The sequence below is a fragment of the Plecotus auritus genome, assembly GCF_963455305.1.
Source record: "Plecotus auritus genome assembly, chromosome: 1".
Lineage (NCBI taxonomy): Eukaryota > Metazoa > Chordata > Mammalia > Chiroptera > Vespertilionidae > Plecotus > Plecotus auritus.
The window spans coordinates 31,992,875-32,016,813 of NC_137770.1; the positions used below are offsets into that span (position 1 = coordinate 31,992,875).

Consider the following 23,939-nt stretch of genomic DNA (forward strand, 5'->3'; position numbering starts at 1 on the left):
TGAGTGATCATTAACAGAAAATAATAGAACATTTTAATAAAAATTAATATTTTTTCTTGAACATTAACTTACCAGACACTGAATAACTACACAAATTAATAAGCGTAATGCAAATAAACCTATTTTTCTTGTTCTCCGAAAGCAAAATATTTCCTGTCACGCAAACCAAACAAGTCATTTAAAGACTAATGACACAGCAATCAGCTGCTAAAATATTCGCTGCTAGTATTAGTGGAGAGAAATGGTGCGCCTGCGTGTAATGCAAGTAAGGGAAATGAATGAAACACGATTATAGTAATCAGTCATTAGCGAACGTAGTTCATTATTAATAATTATGTATAACCGGGTATTGTAAAAATTAAGTTACGAAATTGTTATTAAAATGTTTCTTACATAACGTTGTATTGGCTGGGCCACAAAAAATATTCGTTGTGGGCCGCATGTGGCCCGTGGGCCGCAAGTTTGACATGCGTGGTGTAGGGTTTCATTAGGAAATAGGGAGCCATTGGATGTTTTTGAGCAGGAGAGTGACACTAGGCACTTATGTCTAGGAGATGGAGAGTAGTTTGTAGTGGGATGAGTTTTTTTTTTTTAATTTAATAAATCTTTATTGTTCAGATTATTACAATTGTTTCTCCTTTTTCCCCCCATAGCTCCTCTCCACCCGGTTCCCACCCCACACTCTACCCTTACCTCCCCCGCACTGTCCTCATCCATAGGTGTACGATTTTTGTCCAGTCTCTTCCTGCACCCCTCATACCCCTTTCCCCCTGAGAATTATCAGTCCACTCCCTTTCTATGCCCCTGATTCTATTATATTCACCAGTTTATTTTGTTCCTCAGGTTTTTAATTCACTTGATTTTTAGGTTCACTTGTTGATAGATATGTATTTGTTGTTCATAATTTTTATCTTTATTTTTTTCTTCTTCCTCTTCTTAAAGAATACTTTTCAGCTTTTCATATAATACTGGTTTGGTGGTGATAAACTCCTTTAGCTTTTTCTTATCTGTGAAGCTCTTTATCTGACCTTCAATTCTGAATGATAGCTTTGCTGGGTAGAGTAATCTTGGTTGTAGGTTCTTGCTGTTCATCACTTTGAATATTTCTTGCCACTCCCTTCTGGCCTGCATAGTTTCTGCCGAGAAATAAGCTGACAGTCGTATGGGTACTCCCTTGTAGGTAACTAACTGTTTTTCTCTTGCTGCTTTCAAGATTCTCTCTTTGTCTTTTGCCCTTGGCGTTTTAATTATGACGTGTCTTGGTGTGGTCCTCTTTGGATTCCACTTGTTTGGGGTTCTGTGTGCTTCCTGGACTTGTAAGTCTATTTCTTTCACCAGGTAGGGAAAGTTTTCTGTCATTATTTCTTCTAATAGGTTTTCAATATTTTGTTCTCTCTCTTCTTCTGTCACCCCAATAATTCAGATGTTGGTACGCTTAAAGTTGTCCCAGAGGCTTCTTACACTATCTTCAACTTTTTGTATTCTTTTTTCTTTTTTTTGCTTTTCTGGTTGAGTGTTTTTTGCTTCTTTGTTTTTCAAATCTGTGACTTGATTCTTGTGTTCCTCTAGTCTGCTGTTGAGTCTCTGTATAATATTTTTTATTTCAGTCAGTGTATGTTTAATTTCTAGTTGGTCCTTTTTCATATCTTCGAGGGTCTTGCTAAATTTATCGGCCTTTTCTAGGATATTCTTGAAAAGCCTTATAACCGTGGTTTTGAATTCTATATCCAGTTGTTTGTTTTCCTCCATTTCTTTCGTTTGTGATCTGTTTCTTTGTCTCCGCATTTTCGTTGCTTCCCTGAGTTGGTAGGGTAGCTTTGTGTGCTAGGTTTCCTATATGGCCCAGTGGGTTGGCTTCCCCAGTTAACCTGAGGTGGACACTCTTGGTGCACCCCTTTGTGGACTGTGTGTACAGCCTTGTTGTTGTTAAGTCTTTATTGTTGGTATCACTGGGAGGAATTGACCTCCAGGCCAGTTGGCTGTGAGGATCAGCTGTGTCTATGCTGGGAGAAGTTCGGTGCTGGAGACACCCTTATGAAACAAGACTTACAAAAGCCTCTGTGCTCAGCTTGGATGGGGCGGAGTCTCAGGGTGGAGCAGACAGTCTTGGCTTCCCGTCAGCCCTGCCCTTGCACGCGCGCCTCCAGACCTCTGCCTTCCGCGGCTCCCCTGAGTTTCTGCCTGACAGTCCAGATTCCCCCCGGTAAGAGCATGGGTCACCAGGGGCTCGCCTAGAACTGGGGTTCAGTGCAGTCGGAACTAGGGTTTCAGTGCAGTCGGGGGCTTCCTTCCCCCTCCTGCCAGAGAAAGTCAGCCAGGCACTCAGCCGCCCTTCCTCTCTGTGCGCATCTCTGTACCTCAGCTCTTTGCCGCTCCTCTGATTCTCCGTGAGCTTTTCTCTTTCCTTCTAGTTATAGAGTTTCCACTCAGCCAGCCTTCCTGTGGTTCTGGATGATGTCCGTTCTGTCTTTTAGTTGTAGTTTTGAAATTGTTGTGCGAGGCAGCAGTTTAGGTGCTTACCTATGCCGCCATCTTGGTTTCTCCTTTGGGATGAGTTTTGAAGTAGAAGTCAAGAGATACAGATTCCAGTCTCAGCTCTTGTGTTCACTGGCCCTGGGATATGGGCAAATGACTTCTCTCTGAGCCCCAACTATCTCTCTTAAAAAACAGGAGTAAAAACCTGGCTGGTGTGGCTCAGTTGGTTGGAGCGTCATCCTGTACACCAAAAGGTGGTGGGTTCCATTCCTGGTCAGGGCACATACCCAGGTTGTGGGTTCTAGCCCTGGTCCAGGTGCATACAGGAGGCACCTGATTAATGTTTCTCTCTCACATCAATGTTTCTCTCCATCCCTCTCTCTCTCTCTCCCTTCCTATCTCTAAAATCAATGAAAAGCATATCTTCCTGCAGTGAGGATTAAAAAAAAAAAAGTGGGAGTAAAACTACCTGCTCTTCACATGAATCTTCTTTTGTTGTTGTTAATCCTCACCCGAGGATATTTTTTCCCCATTGATTTTTAGAGAGAGTGGAAGGGACAGGGAGAGACAGAGAAACATCTATTGGTTGCCTCCTGCATGTGCCCCAACCAGGGCCAGGGATCAAGCCTGCAACCAAGGTATGTACCTTTGACCAGATGCAACCTGAGACCCATTAGTCCATGGCTCTATCCACTGAGCCAAACCAGGTAGGGCCACATTAATCTTAATTGTGTAAAAACCAGTGACAAAATGTGAATGAAAGTGCTTGGAAGACCATAAAGCAATGCACAAGGTTGTGTATTTTGTGACTAGGCTGCTGAAAGATGAGACTGGAGTTCCTAGACAGGTGGACAGACTGCAGATGTCATCTTGTTAACCTCTGACCCCTCTCCCACCTTGGAGAGGGGATTGACAGCGATGCCAAGCCTGGTGTCCACTGGCAGCTGGCCCTGCTGGGATTCATGTTCTCATGCTCTGTCTTCCTGTTCTCCATGAAGCCCTGGACTCTCCCATCCCACCATCCCCATAAACAACACGTGTCATTTAGAGAATGCCTGTTTGGGAGAGGCCTGTGCCATGGCTGCAGAAGAGAAGACCGGAAACATTTGCTGCCCTCAAGGAGCACACAGCCTACTTGGAGCAAAAGGGCATGTGCCTAAAATAGTAAATAGGGTGGCATTTGATAAAGGGCCAATGAGTGGTCTAGACAGCTGCTGGGGAAGGGTGAGGAGAAAGCACAGAGGCCTCAGGGCTGGGCCTTAAGAAAAAGGAGGGGGAGGGGAAGAGAAGTGGAGGGAAGATTCTCTCCTCTATCAGCTCACTGGTTTCCTTTCACCATCGAAACTAAACACCAAAACCCTGCTTAAGGGAGCAATTAAGGACAAATGTGACCACAAGGATCTACCATTTCATACCCATTAGGATGACCATCCTCAGAAAACCAGAAAATAACAAGTTCTGGCAAGGATATGGAGAAATTGGAACCTTTGTGTGTGGCTGGTGAGAATGTAAAAACGGTACAGCCGCTATGGAAAACAGCAAGGCCATTCTTCAAAAAAATAAAAAAATAGAATTACCAGGTGATCCAACCATTCCACTTCTGAGTATATCCCCAAAAGAGTTGAAAGCAGGTACTTGAGCAGCATTATTGACAATAGCCAAAAGGTAGAAGCAACCCATTCATGGATAATGAATAAACAAAATGTGATATATCTAGATAGATGGATCACAATGCAGCCTTTAAAAGGGAAAGAAATTCTGACACATGCTATCATATGCATAAACCTTGAAGACACTCTGCTAAGTGAAATAAGCCAGATACAAAAGGACAGATATTACATGATTCCATTTAAATGAGGTGCCTAGAGTAGTCTAATTTATAAAGACAGAGAGTAGACTGGTGGTTGCCATGGGCTGGGGAGGGGATGATAATTCATGTTTAATGAATATGGAGTTTCAGTTTGGGATGATGAAAAGGTTCTGGAGATAAATGGCAGTGGTGGTTGCACAACAGTGTGAATGTACTTAAAACCACTTAATTCTACACTTAAAAATTATTAAAATGGTAAATGTTGTTATGTACACGTTAGCACACATGCATGAAAGACAAATGTGATGGCTTGCTTAGAAATATCTCAGAAACATGAGAAAAAGTGAGGGAAGAGATGGGGACCCCAGGGAGCCTGGTGAGAAACCAGCTAGTAGCCTGGAAATGGGGATGATTGACGGGCCAGGCCAGCTGACTCTCACTGACCACATTCAAAAAAGCTGGTCTAGGAAGGCTAGCAGACACCTCCCTCCAAGAAGCATTTGAGTAGAGTTACTCAGAGGAAGCCAGTGGGATTGTTTGCTTTCTTCATTTCTCATGCCCACAGCTCAGGTAAGGAATATGGGACAAAGTAATGACCATGGAATAAGGTTGAGATTATGGTTGGTAACCAAAGAGAAAGGCAGAGGCAGGTTTGAAATCCACTCGGCCTTGGTTACATCAGAGACTTGGACTGGATGGTGGGAAGGCAGCAGGAGAGGCTCAGCCCTCCCTTCCGCCCTCCCTCCTTCCCCATCTCACCTGTCTCCTCCGTGTCCCCAGCAGCTGGCTCCCGTGGGCGCCATGGCTTCCGTGGAGCCCCTGACGGCGCTGTCCCGCTGGTACCTGTATGCCATCCACGGCTACTTCTGTGAGGTGATGTTCACGGCCGCCTGGGAGTTTGTGGTGAACTTTAACTGGAAGTTCCCGGGGGTCACGAGCGTGTGGGCGCTCTTCATCTACGGCACCTCCATCCTGATCGTGGAGCGCATGTACCTGCGCCTGCGGGCCCGCTGCCCGCTGCTGGTGCGCTGCCTCATCTACACGCTCTGGACCTACCTGTGGGAGTTCACCACCGGCTTCATCCTGCGCCAGTTCAACGCCTGCCCCTGGGACTACTCCCAGTTCGACTTTGACTTCATGGGCCTCATCACCCTGGAGTACGCCGTGCCCTGGTTCTGCGGGGCCCTCATCATGGAGCAGTTCATCATCCGGAACACTCTCCGCCTCCGCTTCGACAAGGACGCTGAGCCCGGGGAGCCGGGAGGCCCCCTGGCCCTGGCCAACGGCCACATCAAAACTGACTGAGTGGGGGACTCGTGGGGGAAGGGCTGGGGTCTCTCATGGACCCTGTGGAGAAAAGTACGAAGCTGATGGCGTTGCCCCCCTCTGTACAGCACAAACCCTGCCTCACCCTGGCCTCAGCCCTGCGGGGCCCACACAGCCCCAGCCCAGCCTCAGCCCTGTGGGGCGCACACAGCCCCAGCCCAGCCTCAGCCCTGCAGGGCACATGCAGCCCCCATCCCTCCACTGTGGGCTGGTGTTGGGGGCGGGCTGTGGAGGCAGCAGAGGGACTTGGGGGTTGGTCCGTGGATCTCACCCCAGCTCAGAGGCTGGGGGCAGGAGGCCTGAGGCTTCACAGGGACTAGACTACATGGGTGATTGTGGAAGCAGCAGGCCCTGCCCTGGCTAAGGGAACTCTGAGAAATGGGCAAAAGGCGAGAGGCAGGTCTGAGGAGGCTTAGGGCTGCTCCCTCGGCCACCTGGTTCCTTCTCACCTGGTTTAGTTGGGCTTTGGCTGGTTCCGTTAGGCAATATTCAGGTGCTTGCTTGCAACCAATACCTCCCCGGGGGCCTGCTGAACGGCATCCTAAGGAGAGACAGGGCAGCCAGGAAGCTGCTTGGAGCCGTGCTCGGCTGCAGGGCTGGGAGGCCTTCCCTTGGCTCCTCTCCCTTCCCCCAGGGCCCCCGCTGCTCTCTTGGCCTCCTGGGGGCCCCCTGGTGCTGGATTCCCACCAACCTTGGGCTTTTGGAGGTTTCAGTCCCTGTGCTTTTGGTGGCGTTTCCCCCCTTTCTCGCTTATTTTTTAAGACCTTTTCCACTATCAGCCCTTTATCCATGTCAATTACCCACCAACCCCCAACTCCCACTCGCTGGCCAACACAGCAGCTGCCAGAGATAGAACCCTGAGACACCCCACCGGCCCTCCGCAGCCCTCCCTCCACTGTTACCCCAATCCAGTGGGCTGTGGCAGTGCCCTGGTGCTCTTCTCCACCCATGTCCCCTCCTTGCAGTGGCCCAGCTAACCGTGAATGACACCCACAACACAGTCAGGCCAAGATGGGCCCCACAGATCCACAGTGGGGACCCAGAGACAAATCAATGTGTGTGGGGGGTGCTGTGGGGAGGGCGGTAAAGGCACGCCTGGTGGTTTATTTTCAGGCCAGTCAGGGCCAGTCCAGCATTCTAGGGGATGGGGGAGCAGGATCCAGTGTTGCAGACCATGGAGAATGAGTGAGGGAGACCCTCCCATCCTTGGTGGGAAGGGATCAGTTCTGGATCTGCCATAGCCCCAGCCCTGCAGCAAAACCTCCTCAGGGCCACCCCTCCTCACCCTCCCCAGCAAGACTGACACTTTGAGTTTGCTCCTCAAACAGTATTAACCCTGCCACGCTCATGGGCGTTGTCATCTTGGATGCCCATGACAGGTCCATTGCTGGCAGTGGACAGGTGAAAACCTCCCTCCAGCCCACTTCCGGCTCTGCCCCCACTTGCCAAGGGGAGGGTCCATCAGAACACAGCCTTTCTCATGGTACGTGGTCTCTGCTTGACCACACTAGAACTCTTAGGTAGAAATTAGCCTTTCCCTTTTTATAGAACATTAAAAAGTGATCATGCCACCTGTGGATAGAATCTCCTCTTCCTTGCTGTGTTGCTCCACTCAGATCGTGCAGATAGCACTGGGCCAGGGCAGGCGGGTGGGTGTGGGCAGGAGTGGTGTCCAGGGTTGGGAGAAGGGCGGGGAGACTCTCTGGCAGGGTTGCTCTCTGCAGTTGACCTTGTCCAGGACGGGATGAAAGGCCTCCGTGACCTGGGTAGGCTACATCCAGGCATGAACTACATTCTGCTGGGGCCAGCCCTGGTTTTGATTTACCTGTGGCCCCAATTCTAGGGCTTTGGGGCTCCTAGGGGCTTCAGGCTGCCAGTGGGGGTAGACGGTGCTCCATGTACAGCTGCGGGGGATTCCAGAGGAAGAATATTGCCTGACTTCCCTGTTCCCTCTAGGTAATTATTTCCTTGGTCCTCTCCTTCAACTCCATGCTCAGTTCTTGGACCCTCACACTCTTGCAGGCCCCCATGTGGGCCCCTAGATCCTACCACCCACCTTCGCTTTCCCCTTCCACGATGGCATCTGATGGTCAGCTTGTTGATGTCTCCCAGCATAAGGCCTCCACAGTTCTCAGCCTGGCCAAGCCCTTGGATGGCCCACTGGATCTGGCCTTTCCAGATGTTGCCCTATGGACATGCCTTGGCACCCTCTTTTCTCTGTGCAGGAGATCCTGAAGTAAGCCTGCCTCCCTGGCAATGTGCAGAGCATTGTGTGTCTGCTTCATGGAGCCCCCTGCAAAGGGAGGCAATGAGCCAGGGCTTGGCCACAGGATCTGCGGGCTCAGCTCACTGGGGATAGCCCAGACCTCAACTCTTTTTTTTTTTTTTGTATCTTCAGGGCCCCAATTCCTTAGTGCCCAGGGCCTCAAGGTTTCGAGTAATCCCATGCCTGCCGAGCAGCGGGGGTGCTGGCGGAGAGAGTTGGCTTGCGGTTTATGAACTGCTGGTGTCCTGGGTCTCTCCGCTGGACATCCCAGCATCTCTGAGTTACAGATCGCCATGTGCTGCCCCGCATGGTTGGACTGCTTCCGTGTCTGCTAGCTGTCCTGTCCCTTGTGCCCTGTTCCCTCGGATGCCAGTGAGTCATAGTGGCATCGCAATGGCCTATGCTTATTCTCAGCAATAATACCTAGGGAGTGGCCATGAGTCCCTCTGTCTTGGTTTCTTGCCCTCTGCATGCGTCTCCCGGAGAGGCAGCCGCTGAGTGGGTCAGTTCGTGAGAACCTGTATTTATGGAGCTCTGGGCTGTGCAGATGTCTTCGCAGGGGATGCAGAGGCCCCCCGCTGGAGGAGCTACGGGTAAGGCAGGGAGCTCACCTGCCACCCTGAGGCCACCTCAACCTGGAGGAGCTGCAGGTCTTGGCTCTGAGGCAGGTGGGACTGTCTCCCAACTGCGGCGACTCCTCAGCAGGACACACGACTGGTTTGTGCGCCCATTGCCTGCTCTGTCTCCGTTAGTGTCTCTGTCTTCTTTTCACATCCGTGCACATAAAATATACTGGTGTTTGTGTTCCAGGACTGGCTCTGACCCATGTCTGTCTTTTTCTATTTTGGAGCCCCTTCCCCAGGGCTGCCGGGAGCCAGGCCCTTCACACCTGGGCATCACCCTATCCTGAACCCAGAGGGCTGCTGGGTGGGGCCGCCCTGTGGGGAGGGCAGGTGGCACTACCAGCCAGTCCTTTTCACTGTCTTTGCTCTAACCCTCTTTGGAAACCTGAATTCTCCACCCAACCCCTGCCTGCCCACCAGGAGCATAATCTGGTCCAGGCCTTACTTTGGTCCCAGGATACAGGGCAGATGGTGAGTCCCGGGCGTATCCAGAGTGGCTACAGGTTGGCTGTTTCTGCCCATGAGCTGAGCTCCTCTCAAACATGCCAGCCATGACCTGGGATGTCTCAGGGGGTGGGAAGGCACAAGGGAGGAGGCTGAGGATGCCTCAAAGAGCCGGAAGGCCAGACTCCCTACTTTCCATTGTGCTAACAGTCACACTTGGAAGACACAGAATTCTGCATTCTCCTGGCAGCGCTGCCTTCCCAGAGATGTGCCTGTGCAGGGAGCAGTCCCTTCCTCCTTCGTGTACCTCTGCTCTATCTAGCGGACTTTGTCCCTTCCTCCCACGATTCTCCTGACCACTTTCCTACATCCAGAAAGAGAGTGGAGGGTTCAGAATTTGCTCAGTCAGTTCAACTAAACACCCATGGCTTGACCCCTCCCACTCCAGCCCCCACCCCTGCCCCAGCTAGGCTGTAGCACCCTGGCTGGTTGTCTGGATGGAGTAGGCAGTGTGCTTTCTGAATCACTGAGATGGCTCTAGACCTTCCCCACTCACCTGAAGCTATTTATTTCTTTGACTGAAAGCTTTCCCCCTTATAAAAATGAGCAAGTATAAAGCCCCAGCAGTCCTTTACATGTTAGTGTAAATAAACCTATAAGGCTATTCCTTAGAGCAGGTTTCTATAGGAAGAAGAGGCAAGCATAATGAAACAGTCTATGTTATGGATCTTCAGAGAAGAGGCATGAGGTGGGGCTCAGAACAAGAAGACTGAGGGCACTCAAAACCCTTCTTTAAAAAAATTTTTTTATTGATTTCAGAGAGGAAGGGAGAGGGATAGAGAGATAGAAACATCAATGATGAGAGAGAATCATCAATCGGCTGCCTCCTGCACGCCCCTCACTGGGGACCAAGCCCACAACCCAGGCATGTGCCCTGACCGGGAATCGAACCATTAACTTCTGGTTCATGGATTGACACTCAACCACTGAGCCACACCGGCTGGGCTCAAGACCCTCCTTCTGTCCTCTGCTCAGCTGATGCCTTCCTTTCTTGATACTTTCCTTCCTTACTCCCTTCACCCAATCCAGGGGGATCTTCTGACAACACTACATTGTGCGAAGTTCTCTAGGAAAGCTAAGGTCAAGGCCCTTGGCTGCATCTTATGAAATCTGCCCAAGCTTTGCAAAAGCCTGATGCCTAATTAATAACAGTGAATGAATGACCACAACCTTGTCTTGCCTGCTGGGGGTGCCTATCTCAGAAGGGTGTATTGGCCGTACAGCCCCCAGGTGCCATTCAGGGACGACTGTTTGGTGGGCAGGGAAACAGGTCCAGCAATAGTGACCAACTCATCATACTGCAGGTTAGAGGGACCGGGCTTAACTTTATCAACAGCTGCGCTTCCTACCACGATGCCTCGTACTACCGCAGTGGCCAGGCGCTGCAATGAGTGGTCGAAGGCATCTGCACATTTTCTCCCATCAGAGGTGGGCACTGTTGGTTCCCTGTCCCACAGAGGGGGTCTGGTGGCAACCGGTCTACAACCCTGACTTACTGCATCACTTTTTGTTTCAACGTAAGCAGTAGACACTTCTGGGAGGATTTGTGATGAGTCAGGGTACTCTGTTGTACTTTGATGAGATTATGGATGTTAGAGACTAAATGCTATTTCCAGAGAAAAATTACTGTTTGAGAGAGGGAGAGTTGGGGTCATAACGAAGAACGTATGGGAGGCCATCTTAGCCAGGACTTTTAACAATTGCCACGAGGATCCATCCCTGTGAAATTTTGGCCTCTTGAAACCTTGGGCTTAGAATTGAAACTTCTCCCTCCTACATATGTTTTGTTTATGCCCTAGGCCTTTTCCCTTTGATCCTGTTTCCATTACTTGAGGTTAAGACTGGGTCCCTTAACTGCAGTTATTCTCAGAGGGTTTGAAAGTACCAAATGAAAACGTTCTCCTGAAAACTCAGATGGATCTGAGAATTGATGTGGTTAGTTCTTCAGCTTCTTACTGGACACCACACTCAGCCAGTTACTGGGGTGTGTACAGCTAGTCAGGGAGAAAGACGTTGCATCACTGCAGTGTTAATAGTCCTCCGAAGGAAAAGCCTCCAAGAGAGGAACCCGACTGGTCTACAGGGACACCACCCCAGGAGGTGCCTAAACAGGTATAGTGCAAAGCACAGCCAACCCATAGTGGGTGCTCTCAGGAACTCGTGATCAATGAAGTCCTATCGAGGGTCAAGCTCAGTAAGCTTACCCTAAAGGCTGGGCAGAATGTTCCAGAGCACCAAGGCTCCTTTGGCACCTGAAGCTAGGAATCCTGTTTGGACAACCTCCCTACCATATCTTGCTCACCACTGTAGAGCAACTCACTGTTCTCCCTTCTCTTTCCAAACCACTAGTCTGTGCAGAGCCCCGCCAGCACCCCAGCTTCACTCTTAGAGCCTTTGGACTTTGGCCAAAGACCCAGCTCCACTGATTTGTCCATAGCTTCACTCTGGTGATACCGTTTCTTGGTGTGGGAAATGCTGTCCTTTGAGTGCCAAGCAGTGCGGAGAAGAAGGATCCGCTGGTAGTCTGGTCTGGCTCCTTGCCTCTGTTACAATCACACCTTCCAAACAGAAAGGAAGTTCTCTGGTTTATAAAGGTCCATCCATGAGGAAGGTTCCTGAGAATGAAGTGTCTTAGTTTGAATGTAGGGTTGTATTCGTTTTCTAGGGCTACTATAATGAAGTACCACAAACGGGGTGGCTTTAAACAACAGAAATGTGTTCTCTCACAGTTCTGGAAGTCAGACGTCTGAAATCAAGGTGTCAGCAGGAGGCTCTGGAGGCACTAGGGGAGAATCGTTCTTTGCCTCTTTCAGCATCTGGTGGCTGTGACACTTCTTGGTTTCCTAGGCTTGTGGTAGCATCGCTCCAAGTTCTGCCTCCATGGCCTCACAGCCTCCTCTTCTGTCTCTGTCTTCTCTTCTGCCTCTTCCTAATCCAATCCATTATCATTGGATTTAAGGCTCACCTACTTAATCCAGGATGATCTCATCTCAAGATCCTTAATTTAATTACACCTGCAAAGAACTTTTTTCCAAATGAAGTCTTTTCCAGGGATTTTGATGTGGACATATCTTTTTAGGGGCCACCATTCAACCCTCCATGGGGGTTAGGGAGGGAGATTCCTGTTGAAGCCCTTGCATCCTGTACCCATTTAGGAATTCACTAAGCGTGAGAACTGGAACTCCCATGTGGTGTGACTCGAGAGAGAACTCAAGGACTTAGGTTGAGGATGGAGCTTTCCATTCTAAGACGCCTCCTGTGGCTGATGGGATTTTTCTGTTCAGATGTAGATCTGACCATTTCACCCCTCCTCCAGGTGCTTTAATGAGTTCCCATTACCTTTAGGATCAAGCTCACCACCTTAGCGAGGCTTACACAGCCCGTTGCGGTTTGGCCTCATTTCTCGCCTCCCTCTCAGTCCCACGTGATCCAGGGAAAATGACTTGTTTCCCCACCAGCTCTCTGCTCACTGCCCCTGGGCCAGCCGCCTCTGTGTTCCTGTCCCTGGAACACTCTGACTCCTTCTCTTAGCCCAACTAGAGACCGAGGAGCTCACTCACAGCCAGCAACACTGGTTGTCTGTTTACTTCCAGCTCTCCCTGGCCCCAGCTCTATTTAGTTCAGCAAACTCAGGATGGGAGCTGTCTCCCTGGAAGCTCTCCATGTGACAGCCCGCTAGCAGCAGGAGCTAAGTTCTTCCAGTGCAGTCGATGCAGCAGACTTTCATTTGCCCATGCACCTGCCATGCACCAGGACCTGCGCTAGGCTTGTGGGACTACGGTGAACAAGGCAGACCCAGTCTCTGCCCTCCCTTCCCCTGAAATACAGGGTGCCAAGAACTGTGATGAGCTGGGTTAGAGAAAGAAGAATTAACTTGATTTAGGGGGTCAGGAAATATTTCTATGTCTGGTATAGCCAGGGGAGGGGGAGGTGGGAGGGGAGGTGAAGAGCAGGCCTCCAGGTAGAAAGGACAACACACACAAAGGCGGGGAACCCACCCAGGGGTCTGCAGAAGCAGCCAGGGGTGAGTGATGGAGTCCACGAGGAGCCAGGCCTGGGTCACAAAACGTCTGTAAAGCAAGGCAGGAAGAGACAGATGGTAAACAAACAGAAAATAACAGGCTGTATCGCCTGAGAGCAGAGTGGTATGTAAGTGAGCAGGGAGCTCATTAGATTGGTAGCCCTATGAACCAGGAGGTCAGGGTACCTGCCTGGGTTGTGGGCTCGATCCCCAGTGTGGGGGTGCAGGAGGCACCCAATTCTCTCTCATCATTGATGTTTGCATCTCTCTTTCCTTCTCCCTTCCTCTTCGAAATCAATAAAAACATATATATATATTTTTAAAAATCGCACTCAGCGTCTAGCTGAAAGGGAGTCTGAGAAATGCGGTTTTACTTATTTATTTTTAAAGGTCTTTGGCACGAGAGGATAGTTGGGCTGAATCCTGGAAATGAGGCGGATCGGCCATGTGAAGATGGGGAAAGACTATTCCATGTAGAAGGGACCACTAGGGCAAAAGCCCAAAGATGGATGGAGTTTGGGTAGTTTGAGGAATAGATAAAAGGTTGGTATGGCTGGAGCTTGGTGAGAAAGCAGGTGAGGAATGCAGCATGCGGGTGGGAGAAGTGGGCAGGGGTCAGAGTGTGTAGGGCTCTGGAGGCCTGGGTTTGGGGAGGGAACCGGGTGGATAGATGGATATGAGAGATTTTCAAATGGAGAATTGGGTGGGGGGGCGGCTAGCCCAGCCCCTTCCAGGGAACCCCTCCTGAGGGGCAGGGCCAGGCAAGGGGGAGTTGGTAGGCAGAGTCTGGGGTCCCTTGTGCCCCTGGCATCTGTCCTGTCTCCTAGAGGCTGGGTCATGGTTTGGGGTCAGCATAACTAAAACTTGGGTCTGTTTGGTTTCTGCAAACCTTTCTCTCTTCCTGTTACATAAGACTCCTGCCCTCCGGGGCAGCTTGCACCAGGCTTTACAAACTAAGTCTCTCTCTCTCTCTCTCTCTCTCTCTCTCTCTCTCTCTCTCTCTCTCTCTCTCTCTCTCTCTCACACACACACACACACACACACACACACACACACTAATCTTGGTCAGCTGGGCCTGCGGAGCCCCCCTGAAGCTCTCTGGGAACTCTAGCCCTCATCCTACTGAGACCCGTGGAATCCTAGCCGAATTAGGACATCCCAGAGCAGGGCAGAGGAGGGGGAACAGCACAGGTATTGAGTCAGACAGACTTTCATTAGAACCCTGCCTCTGCCACTTACTTTCGGTCTGACTTTTGACAAGACACAGAGCCCCTCTGGGATTTAGCTCTGTGGATTTGGTGCAAATTGAGTAGTTTGGTTTATTTCCTGGGAGCACTTTCTAGCCTCCCCCGGCCCCGCTCCGAGGCTGAATGTAAAAGGAACTATGTTGAAGGTTTGGAGCAACCAGAGGGGGCATGAGATTCCAGGGGAGCACAGTAAACATCTTAAAGTGGACATTTCTGTTATTAAAAGTCTTGTGGGAATTGCCTTGGGGGAATTTTCACCTGCTGAGTCTGCCCACCACCCTGCCGGTGTCCGGTGACCAGCTGTGCTGGAATTAAGGGGTTTCCCAGAACCCGGGACTTTCCTGCTGAAACCAGGATAAATCTGATTTAGGAGCGCTGCTCTCCTGCATGGGGTCCCCAGGAGTCCTTCAGAGGCACACAGTTCGCCCAGCCTCTCTGGGGACACAGTCAAGGACAGCAAGTGCCCGCTGCCTCCCTGGCTTGCCCAGTCTCTCCTGCTGCACCAAAGCCCAAGGTCAAGGCCGGAGGCAGAACCTGGTCTGCACCTCTTCAACACCCAAGGGCAAGCTCCCTCCTTGGATCCCTTCAGAAGTGAAAGCCAAAGGGCGTTCGGTGTTATTTTGCTGACGTTCCCTCAATCTGTCCCCCAGGACCTTGGGGCTGCTGACCAGCAGGACCAGATGGCACCTTTGCAGGAATATCTCATCCCTCTGCCTTTGGAGGCGCCGAGCTTCCTGAGAAGCAGCTTTCCTCTTCTTCTGATGGACATGTTTGTTCGGCCCTTCTCGGTATTCACATGCTTTTTTTCCTCCCTATGACTCTGCTGAATTACTTGACACCCAATCCCGGCTTACATTTCACATCCTGGATGACAGCTGACCTTGTCCAGAAGGAGGGAGAGCCGGGGTCGAGGGAGGGAGGAGGGAAGGGCAAGACCAGGAAACGAAAGGAGCCAGATTGCTTCACATTTATGACTGTTCGCAACCATCCCCTTTCTCAGTTGTTCCAGAATGTGGCCCTCCGTACTCCACGTCCCCCTGGGAACTTCCTGATTGCCCAATAAAGGTTGCAAACAGCTTTAAGGTCATTCATTGGACCTGACTTTGAATTCAAGGTCCCTGACTCACTTGAGTGTGTTACATACCTCTCTAAGCCTCAGTTTCTTCATCTAAAAATGGGGCTAATAATAGTCCATACCTTCCAGTGCTGTGGAGATCAGATGGGATGATGCTTATCAACAGCTTAGCATGCAATCAATGCCAGACACTAGGAGATGTGTTCTCCTTTGTAAGTCTCAGAAGTCAAAGCTCTAGCAAGGATTCCTGGACTTGGGCCACTTATTGTTAACTAGAGGCCCGGTGCACAAAATTTGTGCACCAGGGAAGGGGGATCCCTCAGCCCAGCCTGCACCCTCTCACAGTCCGGAGCCCTCACTCAGACATCCTTAGCACTGCTGCGGAGGCAGGAGAGGCTCTTGCTCGCCAGTCATGAGCCCGGCTTCTGTCTGAGCAGCACTCCCCCTGTGGGAGCGCACTAACCACCAGGGGGCAGCTCCTGCATTGAGCGTCTGCCCCCTGGTGGTCAGTGTGCATCATAGCGACTGGTAGTTCAGCTGTTCGGTTGATTTGCATATTAGCCTTTTATTATATAGGATAGGAAAGCAAAGTAACCTCTATACCAGGCGTCCACATGCAGCCCGCCGAGGACATTTATCCAGCTCACTGGGTGCCGCTACCTGTCCTGCTTAGCAGCCGACTTGTCCCGGGCCCGCAGTGTGCATAGGAATTTGTTCATAGTTTTTTTTTTTAAACTATAGTCCGGCCCTCCAACGGTCTGAGGGACAGTGAACTGGCCCCCTGTTTAAAAAGTTTGAGGACCCCTGCTCTATACATACAAGTTTTCTCATCTATAAAATGCGAATGATAGAACATACTCTATAGGATTATTATAAAGGTTAAGTTAAAAAATATAATATGTCTAATATGCTTGGTACAGGTCCATGATTTCTTATTCCAAACCCACAGGACTTTGCAAGACTTTTTGGATTTAAGAAAAAAAAATTTATATGCTGTATATATGATATATATATATATATATATATATATATATATATATATACTTTTATTTAAAATAAATATATTTTTATTGATTTCAGAGAGGAAGGGAGAGGGAGAGAGAGATAGAAACATCAATGATGAGAGAGAATCATTGATCGGCTGCCTCCTGCACATCCTCTACTGGGGATTGAGCCCACAACCCAGGCATATATGTGCCTTTGAGCAGAACCAAACCTGGGACCCTTCAGTCTGAAGGCCAATGCTCAACCCACTGAGCCAAACCAGCTAAGACATATATGCTGTATTTTGTAACTCATGAGCCAGGTGTGAGTCAGCACCCCATGGTCAAACATATTATTATTTCTATAATATAACCTTTGAATATCACACTAAGTGAGGTAATAAAGACTTTTTCTATAATATAACCTTTGAATATCACACTAAGTGAGGTAATAAAGACTTTTTCTATAATATAACCTTTGAATATCACACTAAGTGAGGTAATAAAGACTTTTTCTATAATATAACCTTTGAATATCACACTAAGTGAGGTAATAAAGACTTTTTCTATAATATAACCTTTGAATATCACACTAGGTGAGGTAATAAAGACTTTAAGTGGCTTTACATCCTTACCTTGTGAGAAAGGCAGGGCACGTAATAAAATTCCCACTTGACAGATTACAAACTAATGATCAGGGTCATGGTCTGGTCAAGATCACATGGTCCATGATTGGCAGCACCAGGATCCCTGGGTCTCCAGGCCATCTGTCTCAGGGACTCTTCCCATCATACCACACAGCGCGATGGACATGACCCTGTTACAACCATTCCCTTTGCTTAATGAGCTTAGGAAAAAAAGAAGCTACTAAATAATGAAGTTTAGTAGCTTCTTCTCATCTTCATAAGTGTATATAGGAATCTTTCTTTCTTTCCTTCCTCCCTTCCTTCCTTCCTCCCTTTTTTCTTTCTTTCTTCCTTCCTTCCTTTCTTTCTTTTTTTATTTTTAATCCTCACCTGAGGATATTTCCCCATTGATTTTTAGAAAGAGTGGAAGAGAGAGGGAAAGAAAGAGAGAAACACCAATGTGAGAGAAACACATTGATTGGTTGCCTCCTGCATGAGCCCCGACCAGGGCCCGGGCTGGGGAGGAACCTGCATCCACGGTACGTGCCCTTGACCGGAATTGAACCTGGGACCCTTTGATCCACACGCCAACACTCTATCCACTGAACCAATCCGGCTAGGGCTATATAGGTATATTTCTACAATCTTTTCATATTCTTCATTTCCCACTTGGGTAGGTGGTACATATTTCTCTGTATTGTCTTGTAATGTAATGCAGTGTAGTGTATTGTCATTTTTAAAAACTGTAGAGTTTTCCAGAATCTTTATATAACCCAGTTAGCTTAACTATTCCCCTATTGCTGGGCATTTGCATGTTTCCAATTTTGCACTGCTCTAAAATAACGCTCAGTCACGCACTTAAACTCCGCTTTGGGGATGAGCAAGCACATTGATCCGAAAACACCTGTCCCTCGAGCTCCCGGCTGGCGGGCAGCCTTTGGGAGATTGTATTTCCAGGCACGTTGACTATATATTCCTTGTTCCCAATCAACGAATCAATTAGGGTTTGTTGAGTGCCTCCGTGGGGAGCAGGGTGCTCTTTGGTGCTTGGAGGAGGCACGGAAGCGAAAGCCGTGTCACTTACCCTTAAGAAGCTTGTGTGTCACCCGAGAGGCCTTTCAACGTCACACCAGGCCGGTGTGCACCCAGCCAGTGAGGCTTTCTAAGAGGGCGGTGCAGATGCACTAGGGGAGTAGTTAAGGTAACTGGGTTACATGAAGGGTGTGGCCAGAATGGTGAAAGCAAGAACTTTAAATAGGTCTCTGCTGTGTCCCTCGCCTGCCAAGGGCCTGTGATGCTCAGGAGGAAGGTGCTAAAAATGACATGGTGCAAAGGGAAAACAAGGCCAGGGGTTCCAGGAAGCCCTTCCTAACTCCTCAACTTACACTGTGTTCACAGTCAGGGGGAACCATTAAAAGTCAACATGTGGGCGTTGTCCTGTGCATGGAAAGGTTGCCATTCAATACCCAGGCAGGGCAGAGGCTGGGGTTGTGGGCTCGATCCCCAGAGTGGGGCACAAAGGAGGCAGCCGGTGGATGTTTCTCTTCCACATCAATGTTTCTTTCTCTCTCTCCCCCTCTCTCTCAAAGTCCATTTAAAAATCAATATAAAGCACCACTTCCCTGAATCTCCTTGTTGGGGAGGTGGGTGGGTGGGAGGGGGGCAGTTGGCGAAGGACTAGACGACACCTGGTTGCTGGTCCTGTTTAACTTGCCTTGAAGCAAATTAGTTAACCTGCTCTGCCTCCTCCTGCCCACCCATCAACTAGGAATGAAGGCCGCTCTCCTAGGACGCAGGACTGGAAGGAAGATCATTTGGAATCCTGACAAGTGCTTCAGAAAGAACAAAACGTTGCTCAAATGATCTGAGAGGGCCTGGGGACCACATCTCATTCACTGCCTCACCCCAACACCCAGCACCGTGTGGGTCTGGCATCATAAGTGTTTGCTGAGTGGACCAGGAGAGAATCGGCAGGTGTTACTGTGAGTCCATCAAGGGCAGAGAACTGCACATCATCCCATCAACGCTGAGCCCGAGGAGGAGGCTGACACCTCTCCAACTCGACCCCACACCTGTCATCCCTAGAACAGTCCCCACCCTGATCCTGCCACCCCTGAATCCACTCTAAGGAGCCCCTCATTCAGGGCAACAAGGACTCACACCTAAAGTTCACCCCCCATGACGGAACAGAGGCAGCACTGCCCTCAGCCCATCTCCTCGGGTTTCAAGGACTGCACGACGCACTGTCACGAGAGCCTGACCAGTTCTGCTCTCAGCTCCCGCTCCTGGCTGCTGAGCAGGGAAATGTCAGGCTGTAGGGGTCAGCAGCCAACAGCAGCTCCCTGGCCAGCTGAGGACGCCTGGCACCGGAGAGCAGCTATGCTCTTCCCACCACCAGCTGGAGTCTCAGACGTTCCGTCCTGGTGCAGCCAACTTGTTGCTCCTGGGCATTTGGTACCCACAACAGAGACCGCTGGCCAGCCTGTGCTAAGGAGCCAGTTCGGAGTGGCTCACACCTGTCCTACTGGCTGGACTTTCCCAGGGAGTTTTCCTGTATTTCTTAAGTCAATGTCATCCTTCTTCTTGTGATACCTTAGAGGACAAGACAGGCTGTGAGGTCTGCAGCCGTGGGGCTATGAAAACTGGTCATTTTCCAAAGTCTCATTTCTTTGCTTTCATGCATTTCTCTATTTATTCTCTGTCTTCACTACCGAAATGTAAGGTCCAGAGGGCAGGAAACGTGTCTAACTCATCCCAGTGCTGAGAACTGTGCCTTAAGCAAAGCAGGTGCTTAATTAGTATTTGTGAATGAGTGAATGAATAAACGAACCCACAAATGAACTCTTTTGCAATGTTTATTATATACAAGTGATAATTATCCTATATAATAAAGAGGGAATATGCAAATTGACTGTCACTCCGCCACAAAGACGGCAGCACCCACAGCGGAGGTGGGGGGGTTCCATAACACAAGATGGCTGCACCCACAGCAGAGGCCGAGTTCCTGTAACAAGCCTTAACGAGCAATCAGCAGGGACCTGAGGCTGCACCCCCACCCCTGCCAGCCCCCATGGAGCTTGACAGGGGACCTCAGGGCACAACCCCCACCCTGGCACCAGGCCAGGGGACCTCAGGCCGTGGCCCCCACCCGGCAGGGCTTGACGGGGGACCTCAGGCCACGCCCCCCACCCTAGCACCAGGCCGGAGGACCTCAGGCTGTGCCCCCCACCTTAGCGCCAGGTCGGGGGACCTCAGGACACCCCCCCACCCTGGCACCAGGCCGGGGGACCTGAGCTTGTGCCCCCCACCTGGCGGGGCTTGACAAGGGTGGGATCAGCTGGGTCTGGATCTAGCCCAATGTTGGGGGGCTGGCTGGGTCTGGGTCTCGTGCGATTTTGAGGCACATGTGGGTAGGCGATGACTTGACTCTGGGTCCTGTGGTGCACCCCAGACTCTGACAGGCGGAAGATTTTCATATACATTTTACTAATTTTCTTTCATCTCTGACACTTCTATTACAGAGAAAGGGCAAATAGCAATATTAAAATATTTCCTCTAATTAATCCCCTTTTAATGTGCATGAATTTTGTGCACTGGGCCACTAGTTATAAATAATTTATAAGTGACTTTAAAAGGAGGTAGTAATTTCCATAGTCCATAAGGAGTAATAACATATACAGTGTCCTGCCTTATTCCTTGACTATTCATTCATTTTTTTCATTCAACCTTGTGTCTGATCTGTGGTCACATAATGTGCATGTCAGAGCTACAAAATAGAAGCCCGAAGTTCTACAAGCATCTGTGATGGGGGCATTTGACCCAGTCAGAGGTCAGCGGAAGCTACCTGGGGAAGTAACGTGTGAGCCAAGATCCGAAAGAAGAAAGTCCTTTACTGAAGCCAAAGTGGGGATGGAAGAATGTTTCCGGAAGAGGCGATGGCATGTGAAGGGCCTGGTGATGGGAGGGAGTGTGCATGGAAGAGAGAGGGGGGGGGCAGCCAGGAAGTGAGGAGGGCTGTGGGGACGGGTCAGCCCCCTTGGTGAGGCCAGAGCAGCAGCAGATGCCAGCAGCATCCAGATGTGCTCAGTTGATGCCCTGGGCCAGGAGAGATGTCACCTCCTCCAGGAGCCTGTTTCCAACCCCTCAGCCTCGGTTAGGGCTCCTCCTCTGTGTTCCCATGGAAGCCAGCTGCCCTTATCATTTAACTTACAAAAGTCTATTTTAATGTTCTGTTTTCTTACTTTTTTGTCTCCCTGTCTCTCCATTTGTGAGCTGCTTGAGGGAAGGGACCTTGCCTAATCCTCCTATGCCACCAGTACCTCACAGAGTTCCTGGAACATAGTAGGTGCCCCATTAGTGCTTGATGAATGAATGTATGATTATATGAATGAATGAATGAATGAATGAATGAATGAATGAAGTCCCCTCAGACCAGGAATGCATTGGACAATGTTTGGCTTTCTAGTCAGGAAGCCCCCGCTGAGCTCTGCTGCAAACAGGAGCGTGTGGATGGGGGTTCCCGCTGCCTTTTGGAGGAGAAGGGATCCAGATGGCTAGAAAAAAGGAAGGTCAGGGGATGCTGTGCAGTTAGTGCCACATGAAGGAAGAAGGGATTGACAGCGCATCTTTAAAAGGAAGGAGGGATGACAGTTTCAAGGAGGATTTGTTTACCAGACGCTTAAAACGAATTTCAACAGGTGAAGTTACAGGCGCTTATAAGGATGAATGAGAACGTCGGCTGGGTATGCAGCAGCCTCTTGTGCATTATGCATTAAGCCCTGTTCTAAATGCTTTGCAAGTATTAAACCATCTAAATCCTCATAACAGGAGAGACCGAACCAAGATGGCGGCGTAGGTAAACACCTAAACTGCTGCCTCGCACAATTTCAAAACTACAACTAAAAGACAAAACGTCTATCACCCAGAACCACGGGAAAGCTGGCTGAGTGGAAGTTCTACAACTAGAAGGAAAGAGAAAAGAGCATTGAGACGTGCACAAGTGCTGAAAAGCTGAGGTACGGAGGCACACGAATCGGGCTGGCGGCGGGCGACTGGGAGCACTGCTTTTTTCAACCCGAAGGGAGACAAGCTCCCGATTACTCTGAACTCCAGTTTCTGGGGAGACGCTGGGGACCCAAACTCCTGCGGGGAGAAGCTGGACTGTCTGCCATTGGGTCGGAAAGTGAGGGTGGCTTTCTTGCAGAGGTGCGCACAACAGTCATTGTTTACTGTGCTGGGGCGTGGGACACGGGGACTTGGAAATGCAGAGACGCAGAGACGGCTGACTGGCAGCCATCATCACGGTTTGCCACGCCCTAGTCTAGTGAATCCCTGAGACCCTGCCCCGCACAATCTACAAATGCACCCAAGGTCCACGCAGCGGCTTTTGCATATAAATGGCCTGCCCTATCGCAGCTTAACCTAACAAACTGCAGCTCTGGTCAGACAGCTCCAAAATCTCCAAACCCCAAGCAAAGAGGAGAAAACTGTAGTTCTCGCTGTAGCTCCTGCTGGGTGTCCTCAGACAGTAGCTGACCAGCACCCCATTGGAGATCCAGAAGCTAGTGTATCTAGTGGTCAGTGTGAGATGACACCAGATTTCAACTACTCACATCCATAAGTGACACATTCAAGAGGCAGACTCAGTGAGCACCAAAGCCCCACTGAAGCAAGTCCTGCCCCATAAGGGTGTCTCCAGCACAGCAGTTCTTCCTTTATAGACACAGTGGGTCCTCACAGCCAATTGGCCTGGAGGTCAATTCCTCCCAGTGTACCAACAGCAATCAAGGCTTAACTACACCAAGACTTTGCACTCAGCCCACAAAGGGGTGCACCAAGAGTGTCCACCTTAGGTGATAGGCTGAACCACTGGTCACCTACCACAGAAAACCACTCCATCAACACAGGGAAACAGCAAAATGCAGAGACAAAGAAACATGTCACGAATGAAAGAAATGGAGGAAAGCAAACTACTGGACATAGAGTTCAAAACCACATTTATAAGGTTACTCAAGAATCTTCTAAAAACCGCCAAGAAACTTGATGAGACCTCCGAAGAGCTTAGTGAGACCTTCAAGGACCTTAATGAGAATGCTAAAAAAATGGAAAAGGACCAGTCAGAAATTAAGCATACACTGGCTGAAATAAAGAATATACAGAAATTCAACTGTAGATCAAAGGACCCCAAGAATCAAACCAAAGATCTGAAATATGAGGAAACAAAAAACACCCAACCAGAAAAACAAAAAGAAAAAAGAATCCAAAAATATGAAGATAGTGTAAGGAGCCTCTGGGACAACTTTAAGCGTACCAACATCTGAATTATTGGGGTGCCAGAAGAAGAGAAAGAACAAAATATTGAAAACCTGTTAGAAGAAATAATGACAGAAAACTTTCCCTACCTGGTGAAAGAAATAGACTTACAAGTCCAGGAAGTGCAGAGAACCCCAAACAAGTGGAATCCAAAGAGGACCACACCAAGACACATCATAATTAAAATGCCAAGGGCAAAAGACAAAGAGAGAATCTTGAAAGCAGCAAGAGAAAAACAGTTAGTTACCTACAAGGGAATACCCATACGACTGTCAGCTGATTTCTCAACAGAAACTATGCAGGCCAGACGGGAGTGGCAAGAAATATTCAAAGTGATGAAGAGCAAGAACCTACAACCAAGATTACTCTACCCAGCAAAGCTATCATTCAGAATTGAAGGTCAGATAAAGAGCTTCACAGACAAGAAAAAGCTAAAGGAGTTCATCACCACCAAACCAGGATTATATGAAATGCTGAAGGGTATTCTTTAAGAAGAGGAAGAAGAAAAAGGTAAAGATAAATATTATGAACAACAAAATGACAACAAATACATACCTACCAACAAGTGAATCTAAAAATCAAGTGAATAAAAAATCTGAAGAACAGAATGGACTGGTGAATATAATAGAATCAGGGACATAGAAAGGGAGTGGACTGACAATTCTCAGGGG

At 49.3% G+C, this 23,939-nt stretch overlaps 1 protein-coding gene across 3 annotated transcripts in view; it reads left to right on the forward strand.

Moving 5' to 3' along the window:
- Positions 1–7,195, forward strand: part of TMEM229B (transmembrane protein 229B) — a 42,097-nt gene extending 34,902 nt beyond the window's left edge. For 2 of the 3 annotated variants that reach the window (XM_080673811.1, XM_080673813.1), the window contains exon 3: positions 5,069–7,195. In XM_080673811.1, the coding sequence (XP_080529937.1) occupies positions 5,087–5,590 (504 nt within the window). In that variant the 5' untranslated portion in view covers positions 5,069–5,086 and the 3' untranslated portion in view covers positions 5,591–7,195. Of the gene's footprint in view, positions 1–5,065 lie in introns of all 3 variants that reach the window. The other variant, XM_080673812.1, reaches the window with a different exon arrangement.
- Positions 7,196–23,939: the final 16,744 nt, after the last annotated feature.